Source organism: Haliaeetus leucocephalus, unplaced genomic scaffold, assembly GCF_000737465.1.
Source record: "Haliaeetus leucocephalus isolate CR32 unplaced genomic scaffold, Haliaeetus_leucocephalus-4.0 Scaffold536, whole genome shotgun sequence".
Taxonomy (NCBI): Eukaryota; Metazoa; Chordata; class Aves; order Accipitriformes; family Accipitridae; genus Haliaeetus; species Haliaeetus leucocephalus.
Genome location: NW_010972972.1, coordinates 1,164,140 through 1,179,989, shown reverse-complemented (window position 1 = coordinate 1,179,989; position 15,850 = coordinate 1,164,140). Strand labels below are relative to the sequence as shown.

The 15,850-nt window shown below is 40.7% G+C and overlaps 1 protein-coding gene across 1 annotated transcript in view; it reads left to right on the top strand.

Annotated features, from left to right (window-relative positions):
• The window catches only part of DLG2 (discs, large homolog 2 (Drosophila)), a 1,012,119-nt gene that overhangs the window by 152,236 nt on the left and 844,033 nt on the right, over positions 1-15,850 (top strand). The window contains exon 4 of the mRNA XM_010576558.1: positions 8,440-8,463. Within this exon, the coding sequence (XP_010574860.1) occupies positions 8,440-8,463 (24 nt within the window). The remainder of the gene's footprint in view (positions 1-8,439; positions 8,464-15,850) is intronic.

Sequence of the window (15,850 nt, the reverse complement as noted above, 5' to 3'; positions counted from 1 at the left end):
TTTCAGCCAAAATGCAAGATATGTTTAAGATAGATTTAAGATATTAATTTGTACAATTTTTTCCTTTCCTTTTTTACTTCCTTTGCATTTCCATGCGTTTCTGAACCCAGGACTTAGGAAATGCTGAATCAGCCAAGGAGGACTTCTTATGGTCTCCTAGTTTATTTTAATTGATCATATTCCCAGCATAGCTTCTTTCTTTCACTGTTGCATAAAGCACATTAATTTGTGGCATTATTTTATCATTAGGAAGAATTCAGTACAAATAAAAGCTTGGCTCAAGACTCCATCCCAGCGGGAGCACCGGGAGTTTTTGAAAAGGACGAATGTTCCCACCGCGCCTCCCAACAGTCAGGGGCAACGTGCTGTCCTGTCCCCTAGCTATCGGCTCTCCTTCCATCTTTCTGCCTTTCACAGAATTATGAATACAACAGTAGCTGCTGCTGGTGAAAAAGAAAATAGATAGCTCTGTGTTGCCTGACAAGACTCACTATAACAGGGGCTGCTTCACTGAAACCCCCAGTTCTTGGTGTCAGGTAGCTTAGAAAAGATGATCAGCTTTCCCTGGAAAAAGATACCAAAAGCTTTCTGGCCCTTGTTGCTACAAGGGAGAGCTTAGAGGTGGAAGCTCTAAAGGTTTAAAACCCAGAAGGCCAATGAAGGGAAATCAAAATGTAGTTTTCTTTTTTAAATCTCATGATTTCAAGGTGTCAGATTCAGGCTTTTTGCTACTTCCAGCTGACAATCACAGCACCAAAAAAAAGAGAATTGAATAATACCACAAGTGGCCATCCTCTGTCACAAGCAGGGCTAGCTAAAGTCCTTCTCCTAGGACAGAGATTTTAAAACTTCCTGGGCAACCTAGTCTAATGTTTTATTATCTTTAACATTAGTAATGGCCCTAAGAACTGTCAGTGTTGGTTGCCACTGGTGTCACCTCTTATTTTGTTTGGGAGCTGTATTTTGAGGTTTGCTTAAAATCCCAGATTTTATCACCTGAAAGCTTCTGTGTTTTGAGAAGATCTTGCAAAGATGTACACAAAGACTAGATAGACACCAAATAAAGTAATCCCCATTTATTCACAAAACCAGAGAATTGGCCACCTTCAGACCCAGGGAAAATGCCCAGCTTGAACTTGTTGGTTTTGTTAGCTACAAAAATAAAGTTCTGTCATCAAAATGTTGAGAATTCTGCAACAATTACTCCTTAGAGATTCTTGTTGCCAGCTCCACTTAACTCTGTAGTGGCTTAAGCCAGATCACTCACTACAGAGGTTCCATGTTTAATTCAAGTGTCACTGACATCTGTGGAACCAGACAATTAAATGAAAATGTGATTATTCATTTGAATGGAAAAAAAGATTTTGCATGTTTGGTTGGGTTTGGGTTTTTTAGTTTGTTTTTTTGTTTGTTTTCCAGAGTTAATGAAAGACTCAGTTCATTCCACTAGTGAAGAAATTTGGGGTTTTATTTTCATTTTTTTAGTTTTTTTTTTAAAGTCTGTGTTAGTCCAGTTTGTAAATTAGCAATATCTCTCTTTTCATGGCTGTCCGTCCAGCACCTTTTCTAAGGATTTATTTCAAGTATTTAAAAGAATGAGATAAAGATGGAAGGAAAACTGTTTTGTAATGGTGCTGGGAAGCAGGGTGATGTGCTCGTTTACGTTGTTAACCCATACCAAGGTTGAATGCATACAATTCTGACTGCCAGGGTTGCCAGGAGCCAGCAACATCTGTCTATCCTGTTTTCTTCTGCTCATCCGGCAATATATTTGGAACAGGAGGCACCAATGTATGCACTTAAGGCAAAAATCTGACAGATGTGTGAGCAGAAGTCTCACTACATGCAATGGCTGTGGAAAATAAGAAGCCACTGCGGTCAAGTACGGGACCAACATCTGGCTTAGACCCTGGGTATGGTATGACTCTTCTGTAGGTGTCTCCCACTGCACACATGCATCACCCCACTTTGCAGCATGAAGTTAACGGTAAAGCAGAGAAGAGCTGTAAAATTTGCACCTTGTCTTTTTGTCAGCATTAGTTTGCTTTTCCCCATAGTCCCAACATGGAAGACAAGGCAAAATTCAGAGCTTATCCTCCTCAATAGCACTGCTGTGAATCTGAGTGGGGACTTGCTGTGTCTTGGCTAGTTGACTTTGAAACTACCAGTCTCTATTAAGTATATCATTATAAATCCCTGTTGATGGTGTGCTGTGCTTGGGGGAAAGCAGGGGCAGCTCATGTGTCCCAGTAGGATGCTGTGGCTTCCCCAAGTGAGGGGGATACACTCCTTCAGCATTTAGCCAACACAGTTGATTCCCAGCGCCAACCCAGTTGATTTAAAGGGCGGTTTTAGAACTTGGCTGAAGAATGGAAAAATGTGGAAGTGGTACCACTGGAGTGACCTCACTGTTCCAGCCTCTCTAATTCAGAGCAGTGGCAAAATGAGTCCCAAGGTGCCCTGGGAAGGGCAGGATGGTCAATCAGATCATGTCTTCTGCTGGAGGTGGAGTGTAGGTCCACACGCTATTTGCCAGCTGTTGGTATTACTTTGCAGAGGTGAATCCACTATGAGGTTAAGTTCGATTATTGATTATGGTGGTCTGATGCCAGTATAAATAGATAATACTTAGACTATTTAATTATGCTGAAGTGCTTTTGTAATAGGCCTTACTGAAGAAAATAGACCTGTCCCCCCCCCCGCAGTTATATTGTGTGTTAATCTGAAAAAAATCAATATAGTTTTAAAAAGTTATATACTTTGAGAATAAAGTTCAGTTTATTTTGTGGGACTTCCTACAAGACCAGCTGTATGTGTCTGAGAGGCTGTAGAGTCAGTCCCAAAATTAGGAAATTATAAAGCTGGGTATAAATACTGAAGTTGAACCAGTGCCTCAGGTGTTGTAGACTGGTATAATCTTACCAAAACCAGCAGAGCTGTAGAGAGCTACACGACATGAGAATCTGATTTAAATTTAGCTGGATATGAAACAAAAAAATAACCACGTTTCTTTGTGCCTGCATATTGTTAATAGTGCTAAATAGATCTGGGCAACATTTGTTGTTTTTTTCTTTGCAAGACTTCAGGCTTTGAATCATTGCAGTTTGAAATCATAAACTGGGTAGCTAAGTTTTTGTGCTGAATTTCCTGGCTATAACAAACTCAAAACAAAGGAAACATAATGATTTCCCTCCAGAGATTCACATTTAGCTAAAATCAAAATCTTTTTCTATAGTCATTATTAGGTGCTGATGAGCACTTCAAACTGTGGTGTTTTCCTGCCAGACCCTAAAAGTGTGATAGTGCTGAATCCATGCAATTTACGTGTAATTTAGTAAACTCTATTCTGAAGTGGTACTCGAGGACAGCTTTTTGATGACTATGGGTTGGCTGCTGGCTAAACTGCGCAGTCTTAGAAGAGCAGGAAGATCCTTTTCATTGATTACCATTTATCTTAGCTGGAGAACATACTCATAGATGTCTGACAGATGGGGAGTGTATCTGAGTATTTATTTCAAATCTTTGTTTACCAATGTTAAATTTTGGAACAATTATTGTAAGCCTCTAGCTTTTGGATTTCAAACATTATGAATGTAAACTGATGAGACGTGTTGTCTTTTCTAGAAAAAAAAAATATCATTTTTTGGGGGGAGTCTCAAGAAAATTACACAGAACAAACCAATGTGCATTGCATATGTAATGTCTTGTAATTATATCTTGTCAAAAGCTCAACTTTTTTCTCCTTTATTCTTTAGAAATATGGTAATTGTCCCTTTTCCCTTGTAGTTAATTATAAATTTCAGGAAGAATTAAGTCTGTTAAATCTCTTCTTCCCCCTCCCTTGGTCTCTATGGCAGCAGCAGGAATAGAAGGGAATTTCTTTGATCTCCATTTCTGAGTGACATTTCGTTTCTTCTGAGCATTGACCTTGTTTAGTGCAACTGAAATTTTCAATAGATTTCATTAGATTATAATTTGATGATCTTAGGGAGATGTCTTTATTGAGATTGGTTTTAACTATGAAAGGAGAAGGGTCATTTGTTTCATAAATCTATGAACAGTTCTGTAAACTGAGAAAAGAAAAAGTTGAATTAACTGCTCAGGCAGATACGGTTAGGGCTTAATACTGCTGCACAGCAGTGGAGAGCTGCAGATGGAAGGAAAGGTGGAAGATACTGAACAAGCAAAAGAAAAACAAGAGAGCCTGATCCTGGCTCAATTAACGATAGTGCTGCTTAACGGTAGCAGAGCTACACATCCTTAGCAGGTCCCTTCTCTAATATTTGGAGGACCTGCATGGAGGTGGGAAGATAATTTCCTAGTGCCAAGGTGAGCTGCATTTTTATGCATTTCACATAGCTGGAGCTGACCGAATGGATTCTTTGCAAAGTCCAATAGGCCACTAAAAGCAGAAAAGATGTGTCTCTTGCCATGCATCCTCAATGTAAATATACGTTTCTTTTGTGTTTTAATCTGTTTGCTACTACCATGCAAATTTCCTTCTACTTTCCTTCACCTGAGGCAAGACTTCTGAAAAATGAGAGGATGTGTGCAGTCAAGGAGAAGGGAATGGTTATTTATGAGTGAATCATTAGGTCAGGGGTATGGCCTGGTATATGATTATATTTTACCCAGTCTGAGACCTCTAGCTGAGATCTACAATTTTCATTTCTCCAGAGAATCATCTGCATCAGAGAAAATAATTGCAAGGATGTGTAGGAGTAGCTAAGTATGTTCCGCTGGGTTTGACTTCGGCCAGCTCTTTTGCTACTGGAGACCTCACTCAAGGACTTGTATATAATTGGGAAGTCATATTCTTGGCCATTCTAGTGGCTACAAACAGCATCTCACCTGTGACTGCTTTTGACTCTGATCACCAGTATCTTCTCTGAGAAAGAATATTAAGTCAGATCTTAGGGAATGCTGCAGTTCAGTGAGCCCTGAACCTTTAGCAGATAAAATATTCCTAAATATCTTCTCTGGATTTTGTTATATTTTCCTGCAGAGCTAAGATCTGCCTCCAAATGTGTCTCCAGCCACAGTCACATTAGGCAATATTTGGCCATCCAAATTTGGTATTAATGCATATATATATATATATATATATATATCAAAAACCTCTCCCTGCCTATGAGGAAGTGGCAATAAGCTATATGTACTTGCTCTTAAAGCCCTCCAAACATGCTTAGCAGTCACTGTGGTTGCTCACACAACACAAAAGAGGAATTTTTCCTTGAAATCTTACCCAGAGCTTGCTGATGTGCAACTGCATCTCTGTCACCTGAAAACCTCTCTTGTGCTGTGCCACAAAGCTCTCGCCCTCCAATTCAATATTCAATACACAATATTTCCCACTGCAGTATTGCAGTGGGCACCGATGCCACTACTCTGCATTACATTAGTGTATCTGCAAGATACATTATACTGATGTTTCTAACCAATGCTAATAGCAGTCATTTATTTCAACACCTGACTGAGAAAAGCATGTAGGAAAAAAGCTTGCTTAAAGGTTGCATGCTAGGAAGGTAGATGTTGTGCACAGACTCTGAAGGGCTTGCAGCCTTGGTTTTGTCTTCTGAAGTTGATGCTTTTCTGTCTCCTGGTTACCTATGGGGTCTGAATTTCTGGATGCTGGATAAACCTATTGGTTTTGGAATTACATGTAACAGTGCCTCCAGAGAAGGAATTGCACTGTCTCCAACTGGCTAGGCGGTTAGCATCTCTATCTGAGTTTGGTCATCACTTCATTGCTTCCTGACTGTATTATTGCTATGCAATTTATCAGGGTTTTAAAGCATCAACCCAGAAAGCAAGCTGTGACTGATGCTGAATTCAGCAATGAGAATGGAATTATTTTTTTGTGTCCCAAGGTCTCTTTATACAAAAATTACACAAGCTGAAGATCTTACTGCGTATTTTGAAGGCTCTGATTGCATGAAGCTGTGATAAAGCCTACGCCTGGATAGCTGTGTCTATCACTCCATTAGAGCTGTCTCAAGGGTGAAGCTTAGTGCAGGAGGCTGGGTATCCTCAAAGAAAGGGAGTAAAACAAGACTGTGGGAATCACTCATTCATAAGCTATGCAGAAACAGCCTCTCTGTTTCCGTTTCAGATGGAAAACTCTTTTATTGGAACATATTCTTCCAAACAGCAAGGCAAGATATATTCTTTTTACATGCAAATATTAGTAAACATGAAAACTACAGGTAATTCTGTCCTCCCTTGAAGGCTGTCTGAAGAAAGATGATTTCAAATGATGGCTTTTCATCACTTTTCAGATTTTTAACTTTCAAGTGTAGTGGTGGACCAGGGTCTGTAGTCCTTAAGCCCACCAAACTCCTAGGCTGAGGAAAATGTTAACAATAATAATCAAATGGAATTAATTCCTTCTACGGTCTGCAAATAATTCCCAACATATTTATTCCTATGCTTACTTGTATTGCCTATGCTTGCAGAATACTTTATGTAGTCTTGACCTTTTGGGTAATTTTGTTTTAGTTGGTGTCTCTAGATGTGACATGTTGGACCTTTTGGCTGATTAAAAAAAAAAAAAGGGCACTTTTATGAAGAAAAGTATTACAAACAGTTGATATACAACCTTATTTCTTAGAACTATTTCAACTAGGTGAGGATGTAAGATATAAAAGGTATGAAAAGCATTGGTTTTTACAGAACAATACAAAAAGCAGGAATAATTCAAATAACAAATCAGCTGTAATTAAAAAAAAAATCCAACCCCAAATCCCTAAAAAGCTGTAGGAGAAAAGTGTTCAGTCCTAGCCCTTGAACTACATGCATTTCTCAGACAATACCAGTGCACTATCATGTTTTCAGCCCAGTAATTCAAATACCCAGCTGTGAAAGGCCAAACTCCGCAGGTCACCCTACAGCCGGCCCTTGTGCTGAGAAGTTGGGATCTCTGGAGAAATGGTATCAATAGGCAATTCCCAGTTACCTCTGTCTTTCTGGCCTTTGAATATGCAGCGTGTGTCTTGTGATTCTGGGCCTTGGGACAGTTTTTGTATAATCTCAAAGTCAAGAATACTTGCAGAGTATTAGCAGCTCCTGCTATGAGAGCTGGAGCTTTTATTTTGTGGATGTATCCTCTTTAAGAATGTGAGGAGTCTTTTTGAGGAGTGTCATGACAAACATTATATATGGTTACCTGAGTTTGTAAGATCAGGCTTTTCAATCAGACAAATGTTTCCTGTCCAAAGCAAATTATCAATTTTCTTGCCTTTATCTTGCCTTGGATTAAAGACTGAAGACATACAATTGTTAAAGAAAGGGAAAAGTAATTACCAATATTTCGTGCAGTCTTTTGATCAAAATTCATCTATAGTTTTATTATTTTGATAGGATTACATAGTTTGCTGTTGTGTTCATCCCTTCCTTACAGGAGATAGCACACACCTGCAGGATATTGCTGCAGTGATAGCAGTGACTTTTTCAAATCCTTTTAAGCAAGACTTTCTAAACTTTCATTTAAAGGTACAATGCTTCTTGCTTGCTAGCTGTCTTTCTGAATATTCCTTAAAGTTGTCTAAGTGAAAATATAAAAGATAACCAGTTTTCAAGGTTTGGGGAACGTGAAACTGAAACTGATATGCATAGTATTTGCTCTTCTTTTTACTTGTAAAAGTATTTAGTATTGCAATGCTTTACAAGTGTTTACTTTTTGGAAATAAAGAACAAAGCACTAATAGTACTTTGTTAGTTAATGTTCTTAAATCAGACTCAAAATTGAAAATCGTGTGAAGCCTAATCATTAGTCTTTGCAGAAGTTGCTCTCCTTTGCTCTCAGCATGGGGAAAAGAAAGGTGTAATGTAGTTGCTTCCAATATATCTGGCTCAAATGAAAGTAGAAGGAAGGAAGCTTTTTTTTTTCACATTATTTTCAGCTTCAGGAACACACATGATTACAAGAGTCCTCCAATTCAAGGAGCTAAATAATAGTTTGACTCTTATGTGAAATGCTGAGAGTAATGGTGGCAGACACCAGAATTTATCCTGAACTTTCCTTCAGGGACTCTGACCCAATCTGCTGTGCAATTCATTCTGATGGACTCCAAACCTTTGCTAAAATGTAATCGAATCACTGCAAATGCAAGGGAAATTACAGGAAGATCAGCCTGAAGGCCTGATGGTTGCATCTTGCACTGCCATGTGGAACATTAGACTTTAAATTAACCCCTCACTCTTTTGGTTCTGCAAAGTTTCAGGGAACTGCAGGACTCTTGGGTACTTGCTCCATGTCCTCCAGGGGCCAATCTGGGGAGTAAGCAGAGCGTTCTGCTCAGCAAAGAAACACCCTGAACATTTGGGAGAGGCTTACTCCTCCTGGAAAATCACCCCGGCGTGGTTCAGGCTGCACCTATCACTGGTTCAAAGAGGACATAATGGAAAAATGCAGCCTGTCATGAAGTGGGGGGAAAAGAGCCAATCTCTGCCTAAAGCTCCACTGTTCTCTGAATGCTCCAGTGGGGAGGAAAGCCAGATGGCACACGCTTGGGGTTCAGAGTGGATGAAGGATATGTTCACCCACATAACTGAGAACTTCAAAGCAAAATTAATGGTCGAGGCCTTTTTGGTCCTGCGAACTGCAGATTATTATCCCTACATGACAGTGGAAAATGACTTTGTGAGGTGTAATGCGTACTAGCAAACTCCTAGATGCTCCATCTGGAATGGAGTCCATTGTGCCTAGCGATTGCAGCACATACTGTGTTGTGTATAATGCCATTTTCACTTATTTGCAGCAGAGCCATGGCAGATGCCCATCCCACAAATGCTCAGTCGAAACACCTGCCTGGATACCCATTCAGCACTCTACCGTAAGTTTGAGCCTTTTAATACAAAGATTTGAGAGACTGAATGGTAAGTCTCTGTGTTTGGAGCAGCCCTGTCGGGTAAAATTTCCATACTCACTGCATTTGAGAAAGAACAGAAACGAGTCCTGAGGCCAGACCAAACTCCTTGGGAAGCCTGAGCTGTTGAAATGTTGGATAGTGGCTTAGCAGGGCTTCTCCAGAAATTCAGGCTCTTCGGGAGTTTAATTCATTCCACATGGAGCAATGGGGATCAGTGGCAAGCGTGGTATGGGTGGTGGTGGTGTCCAGCCCAGAGGAGTGTGGAGTTGCTGTTGATTGCTATAACTCTGGACTCCAGCTGAGTGTGATGACTGGGAGCCTGCTAGTTTTGCCTGGTCACGGGCACAGTTTGTGGGAATTCATTCATAAGCTGCTGCAGGGTCTGCCAGAAACGGCTGACGTTTAAAGCACCAGGCTGTCCCCAGACCCAGGTGGTGACATGAGGAAGGGGAGACGCTTCTTTTCTTTTCCACATTCTTATGGAAGAAAGAAAGGCTGACGATTCCAAGTGCTTTACGGACTAATAAGTGGGAAAATTTGCCCAGTGTAGGTAACAACAACTTTTGGGATGATGGGCAGTGAGTGAACTTTAGTCTGCTGGGTTTATAGGAAATGACCTTTGTAAGTGTTTTCCTCCTCCTGCCAATTAGATGACTTCAGTGAGATTTGCTTTTAACTATCAAAGACACTGTAATATTTGAAGAGAAAAAAGAAACTGCGGTCAAGTTGACACTGCATTGATTTATATCTTGCCTGAACATACATTGTAGATAGAGCCAAATCCTTGGATGCTGGAAGTTAGAGGGCTGACTAATAGAGCTATGATGATTTATCTCAGCTGAGGAGTTGGCAGGATTTAGTTGACATTTTCTTTGGCTCTGGACCACAGCATGATGTTGGTCCACAGCTATCAGCTTGTCACCTTTTATGAGTAGATGAATGTAAAACAAATTCAAGTTTTCGCTCTCCCTCAGTCTCTCGCTAATCTTGCAAGTGATTGTAAACCCTGTGGTTTTGGTTGTCCTTACAATATATTCAAATGAATTATATCATTGTTGATCTGTACTAAAATAAACCCACTTAAAAGTATTGATAGAACAGTTGAGCTGAACAGTTTTTTACCAGGTAAGGTTCTAGCCCAGTAACTAATTAGTAATTTTTCTTAATTATTAGTTTCCATTCTCAAAGGCTTTGGATTGACTTTGTGATGCGGTCTTGGTTTTTGTTTATATTGAGAGGGTTGCAGCATGAGCACAAGTATGGTAGTGTGGTGCTTTGAGAAATGGAAATGTACTGGGCATTTGTAGTAATGCCCAGGAGCAGTTGCACTCAATTTCCACTGACACCAAGACCTGACTTTTCATAAAGTGGCTTTAAATGGTTTGGGTATTTTTTAGGATATTTGTTTCTTAAACCATCAAAAATAAAAGCATGTAGCTTGAGTGTTCTTTGTCTCTTGTCACACCAGGTATGTGTGCATGCATAGGTAATAACTATAGACCTGCTGTCTTGCAAATTTCTATGTTGCCACAAAAAATGAAAAGCTGAGGATTGAGCTTTGTTGTCTTTGTTAGCACTAGAAATGTTGTAAGATCAGAATATTTCCAAGAAGTATTATTTTTAAACTGCTAGAGTGGAAACTGGTTCTGGGACCAATACTAGTTAATATCTTAATTGATAACATGGACAGTGGGATCGACCGCACTCTCAGCAAATTTGCAGATGACACCAAGCTGAGTGGTGTGGTTGATACACTAGAGGGAAGGGATGCCATCCAGAAGGACCTTCACAGGTTTGAGTAGTGCGCCTGTGCGAATGTCATGAAGTTCAACAAGGCCAAGTGCAAGGTCCTGCACGTGGGTCAAGAGAATCACCAGTATTAGTACAGACTAGGGGATGAAGGGATTGAGAACAGCCCTGAGAAGGACTTGGGGATACTGGTGGATAAAAAATTGGATGTGACCCGGCAATGTGCACTCGCAGCCCAGAAAACCAATTGTATGCTGGGCTGCATCAGAAGAAGCGTGGCCAGCAGGTCGAGGGAGAGGATTCTGCCCCTCTGCTCCGCTCTGGTGAGACCCCACCTGCAGTTCTGCATCCAGCTCTGGGGTCCTCAGCACGGGAAAGACATGGACCTGTTGGAGCGGGTCCAGGGGAGGGCCGTGAAGATGATCAGAGGGATGGAACACCTCTGCTGTGAGGACAGGCTGAGAGCATTGGGGTTGTTCAGCCTGGAGAAGAGAAGGCTCTGGGGAGACCTAATTGCAGCCTTCCAGTAGTTAAAGGGGGCTTATAAGAAAGATGGGGACAAACTTTTTAGTAGGGCCTGTTGTGATAGGACAAGGGGTAACAGTTTTAAACTGAAAGAGGGCACGTTTAGATTGGACATCAGGAAGAAATTTTTTACGATGAGGGTGGTGAGACACTGGAACAGGTTTGTGGTTGCCCCATCCCTGGAAGTGTTCAAAGTCAGGTTAGATGGGGCTTTGAGAAACCTGGTCTAGTGAAAAATGTCTCTGGCATGGCAGAGAGGGGGTGGACTAGATGATCTTTAAAGGCCTTTTCCAACTCAAACCATTCTATGAGTCTATGAAAAAAACCCAACTACTATTAGAATACAGTTCAATCATTCACTTAGTTGCCTTTTTTTTTTTTTTTGATTGTAGAGTACAATATGTGGTCCTTGACTTAATTGCGTACTTGGAGCTTGCTTCCATCTATATTTTGCTTGATTATAAAAGTTGAATGGAGTGAAGGAGCTCAGCACACTACCCCACAAATATGTTGTAATTCCCAAATACCTCCTGCTTTTTTTTTATGAAACCATTTTCTATGCAGCCAAACAGATTTTTCTGTCTAGCTTATCTGTATCAGATATTTATAAGCATTTCTTACCATACTTCAGTAGATTTCTTTTCTTGGGAGACTAATGCAGACAGTTGGGGAAAATTAAATCAGACAGAAATGAACTTCTAGGTGGTCAATGTTTTTCGCCATGTGATTTCAAAAGTGTGTTTTAACTGCCTTGATTTTATCAGAGAAGAATATCTGTGAAATGTCAACATTTTGATAGAAAGCTGATTAATGAAATGAAAATTTCCAGTGATGCATCAGAACATAATACCTGCTATGAAAGGCTTGAAAGATCAGAAAAGAAAAAAACCAGAGATCTGGCCAGTTGTGACAACTCCATTATATGACCATAGTGTCTGTAGGGATGCCTCTCAATAGCGGTATAGGGAACAGTGTCAAATAATGAAGGAAAACCAAACTGGTAGAAAGGGTATCCTCTTTCATCAGTTTTGCTGCCTATGTCACTCAGGATGGCATAAGTCTGGGCTAGGCTTTTCTCTCCTTTTCCAGCATTTTTTTATAAAAAGCACTGTGTCGTCTCTTGGGAGCTCCTTTCCCATCTAATGCAAGAACCGGGAGATCTGGCAGCATTGCTGTTATGTAACAGTCTGACTTTTGCAGTCCCTAATTTACCATCCTTTTTGAATTTGCTGATGATTCTTGCAATTAAGATTCTCGATTCTGTTTGGCAACTCACCATCTGCAAAAGAGGGCATAAGTGAACACTGCCTTTCTGTGCCTTCGCAATGTCCTTAATTAGATTCATTTCAAGTCTGAGGGTTTTAATCAAGGGAATTACCTAAGGGTGGCTTTGTCTGCACTTGCACTTTTAGTCATGTCTTCCGAAGGATTTGTAGTGTTTGATTATAAAATACTCCAAAAGGAGTTCGCTGCGCTGCTCTTTAGCATACTAAACCTTCCTACCGCTGGGGTTGCTTGCTAGCTAGATCCATTATGCAAAGATAATGAAGTATCACAGGATGCACCTGTTTTGCAAAAACATTTGGGGTTGTCTTTTCTTCTGGCCCTGTTGAGAGCTTTTCTCGTATTTGGCATTCAGCGCAAACACTCACCTTATCTCACCCTGCAGCATTAGTAGGATCCCTCTGCTTTTCCCTGCTGCGGTCTCGGCAGAGCTCCTTGACCCACTGTCCTAGTCCCCTTCCACCGAGAGATTCCCTTCTGGGGAGTCATCTGCCATGGAGAAGCAGCAGGAGAGAGCGGTAAAGGGTGTGTGGGCACAAAAGGCAATAGATTTGGTGCGTGCCCTGGGCAGAGCCTCGTTCAGCATCAGCTGTCCCCTCCATGTGAAGAAGGAGACAGTGACTTTAAGGATAGGGGAACCTGAACAAGGGTCCTCACAGGGGCAATGCCGCAGCCGTGCATGCTGCGGTAGCTCGCGGGCTGCAGCTTTACATTGGTGCTACATTCTTGTGGAAATTTAGTGCAAGTTTTGGCTGCCAGCCTGCTTGGCAGCCGAGCCCTCAGTCTTTCTGCCCCTCGGTTTACCTGTGCCCATAACACAAGGAGAGCAAAGGTCACTCCTTTTTGAACCCGCATACATGTGCAGGATGTTATTGCTCTCTTTAGGTGGGATAGGTCAGTGCATGGAGGATAAAGTTACTCTGGCTTTCTCTTTTCCCAGTTTATTTGGAACACTGGAGGGACAGGAATGCACTAATGCCCTGCACAATGTCTGAATTTAGCCTGATCTGGGAGTTATCCTGTAAACATTCCTGTTCGAACTAATCAAAGTTTTGTATTCAGACTCGCTTCACAGGAGTTATTTTAAAGAACTTCATACTTTTGGAAAATGCCTGTGTGTTAGTTCTGGTGGTTGTGCTCTATGTAAAGAATGTTCTGACACGATACTGTACAATGGAGCCAAGCAGAAACATACCGAAACATGCATATTCTGCTTTATTTTAAGGCTGTGAGTCTGGAAGAATCATTTCTGAAATGAACCTTGCTCTCTTTAAACACAAAGCAAATAAATGGCTCTGCTTGGCTAGACTCGGCTCTCTCCCAGGACTTTGCGTTGTGCCTCGTAAGGATGTCCCCTCCTCTCCTGGGTAGATGTGCTCCATAAAATAAACAAACAGCTCTGCGCTCCAGAAAGTACCTTTTGCAGGGGCTCTCTCTCTCTTTCTCAGCTTTAAGTCTTTTTCTATTAAAACCCTCTTGGCTAATAAATTCCACAGACAATCCGGGTGGTGGGGAATGTTTTTTGTGGCTAATGTGAAATATTTGAAAACTGTGCTATTATTACAATGCTCTGTTCTTCTATCTTTCACCTCGGTGCTGGAAATGGAAATGGTAATGGAAAATTTTGAGTGCTAAAAGTCAGCTTTATTTTAAAGGAGGTATTAAAGTAATGCCATGCATGTTTCTGCTGGGTCACTATATTCCTGCAGATCTTCTTTATTCCAAGATCTCCTGTAGCCCTCCTTGCCCCGTGCTCAAGGCAGTTTACCATCCACCTCTTTACTGTTTAAAAAGCCTGTCTGTACCCTGCACTGCCGAGTCCGTCACCAATTGCCAGCTACGAAGCTGCTTTTTAAAATAGCCACCTGAATCCCTCTTCCCCTTGGATAGCCCTCCGATGCGTCCTTCTCATTTCCACCGCCCCTCCCCAGCTTTCCCTGGGGAAAAACATGCTGTTCCTATTGTTGTTGGCTGTAGCTCGAGGTGCTGGAGAGTCGTGACATCTCTCCTGTAATCTGATTTACGGATTCAGTGGGGAAGGTTCCAGCTAGACTAAGGTAGTGTTGGATTAGCAGCAAACCGCAGCACATCCCAGCAGGGCAGCAAATGCTTCATGCTTGGGTAGATAGAGGCAGACGCTAGCAGAGTATGTGTTAACAGAAGGGTTCGGGAGCAAATTTTGAGAGAAATAGGGCAAAAGAAGTCATTTACTCCTCTACTTCACCAAAGAGTAGGGAAGAAAGGGGAGAGAAAGGTTTTTTTAAAATGCTAATAGCCCCCTGACAATGAAATATATATACTTAATTTATGACATACGTTGTCCTTCCTCCCATTTCGGTTCATGTGATCCCAGTGAAACAAGGGAAGGGTTTCACAGTTTGAAAACAAGCTCAGAAACCTTTAAGGTAAGGTGATAATTAATTTTAAAAAAATACTATGATGAACATTAAGCTGTACAAAACTGTTATTTGCAGATTGACCCACATAGCTGCTTGACATCATCATCAGGAAACATTTTGCATGAGTAGTTTACAATGAGTAATCTCATTAAGCACATATTATGTAGAGGACATTTGCTGTCTTTATTGCTTTATTTGTTTTATGGAAGGCATACAGCAGTCCCAGTCACAGAAGTGTAGCAGTGCATAAATTAGAACAAAATATTTCTAACCTGGTTATAGAAATTTTCTTTGAGCTGAGACCTGGCATTGATCTTTACAACAACAATTACTTAAAGGTAAACTTTTATAGAAAAACAATTTTAGATTTAACTACTTAAAATCATTGCAACTCATTAGATTTATGAGCAAAAAAAGATTTAAACAAAACTTAATACTCTTCTGGACACTATTTTAAAATTCTGTTTTAAGTGCTGATTTAGCCAGGCAACATTTTGACAGTGTCATTGAAGTTTAAAAGCAGTGTGCACATCCAAATTCTGCAGTATTTATTATTTATTATTCCCAGAGGAAAAGCAGTATTGGAGTATAGTCTTTCTGATAACATATACATAGCTTGAGGGTTATATCCCCAGGATGTTGCTACCCAAAAGCCATGCTTTCCTGACATGGGAAATTCCATGCTAAGGTCAAACACGAGCAATTCAAACATTCTGAGTTTATGGTGATATACACAAGAGCAAAGTTAACTCCGCTATTTATTTACACCCTGCAGTAACCTGCAAATATGATTAATATGACTGCTTAGAAGTATTTCTAGTCCCCAGCAAGGTGAGCTAAATAGTTTTCATTATTTTTCTCTTAGATGTGCTGCAGCATAAGTGGAGGCAGTGATTTAATTTTTTTAAGAAATCAAACGTTCATCATATAAATTAAAAAAAGTGTATGTGTACATAACCAACAGGTGAAGCGGGGCTCAAGTGGAAGAGTAGGATTTGTGGCTCATGGTTCAGTAACTCACGC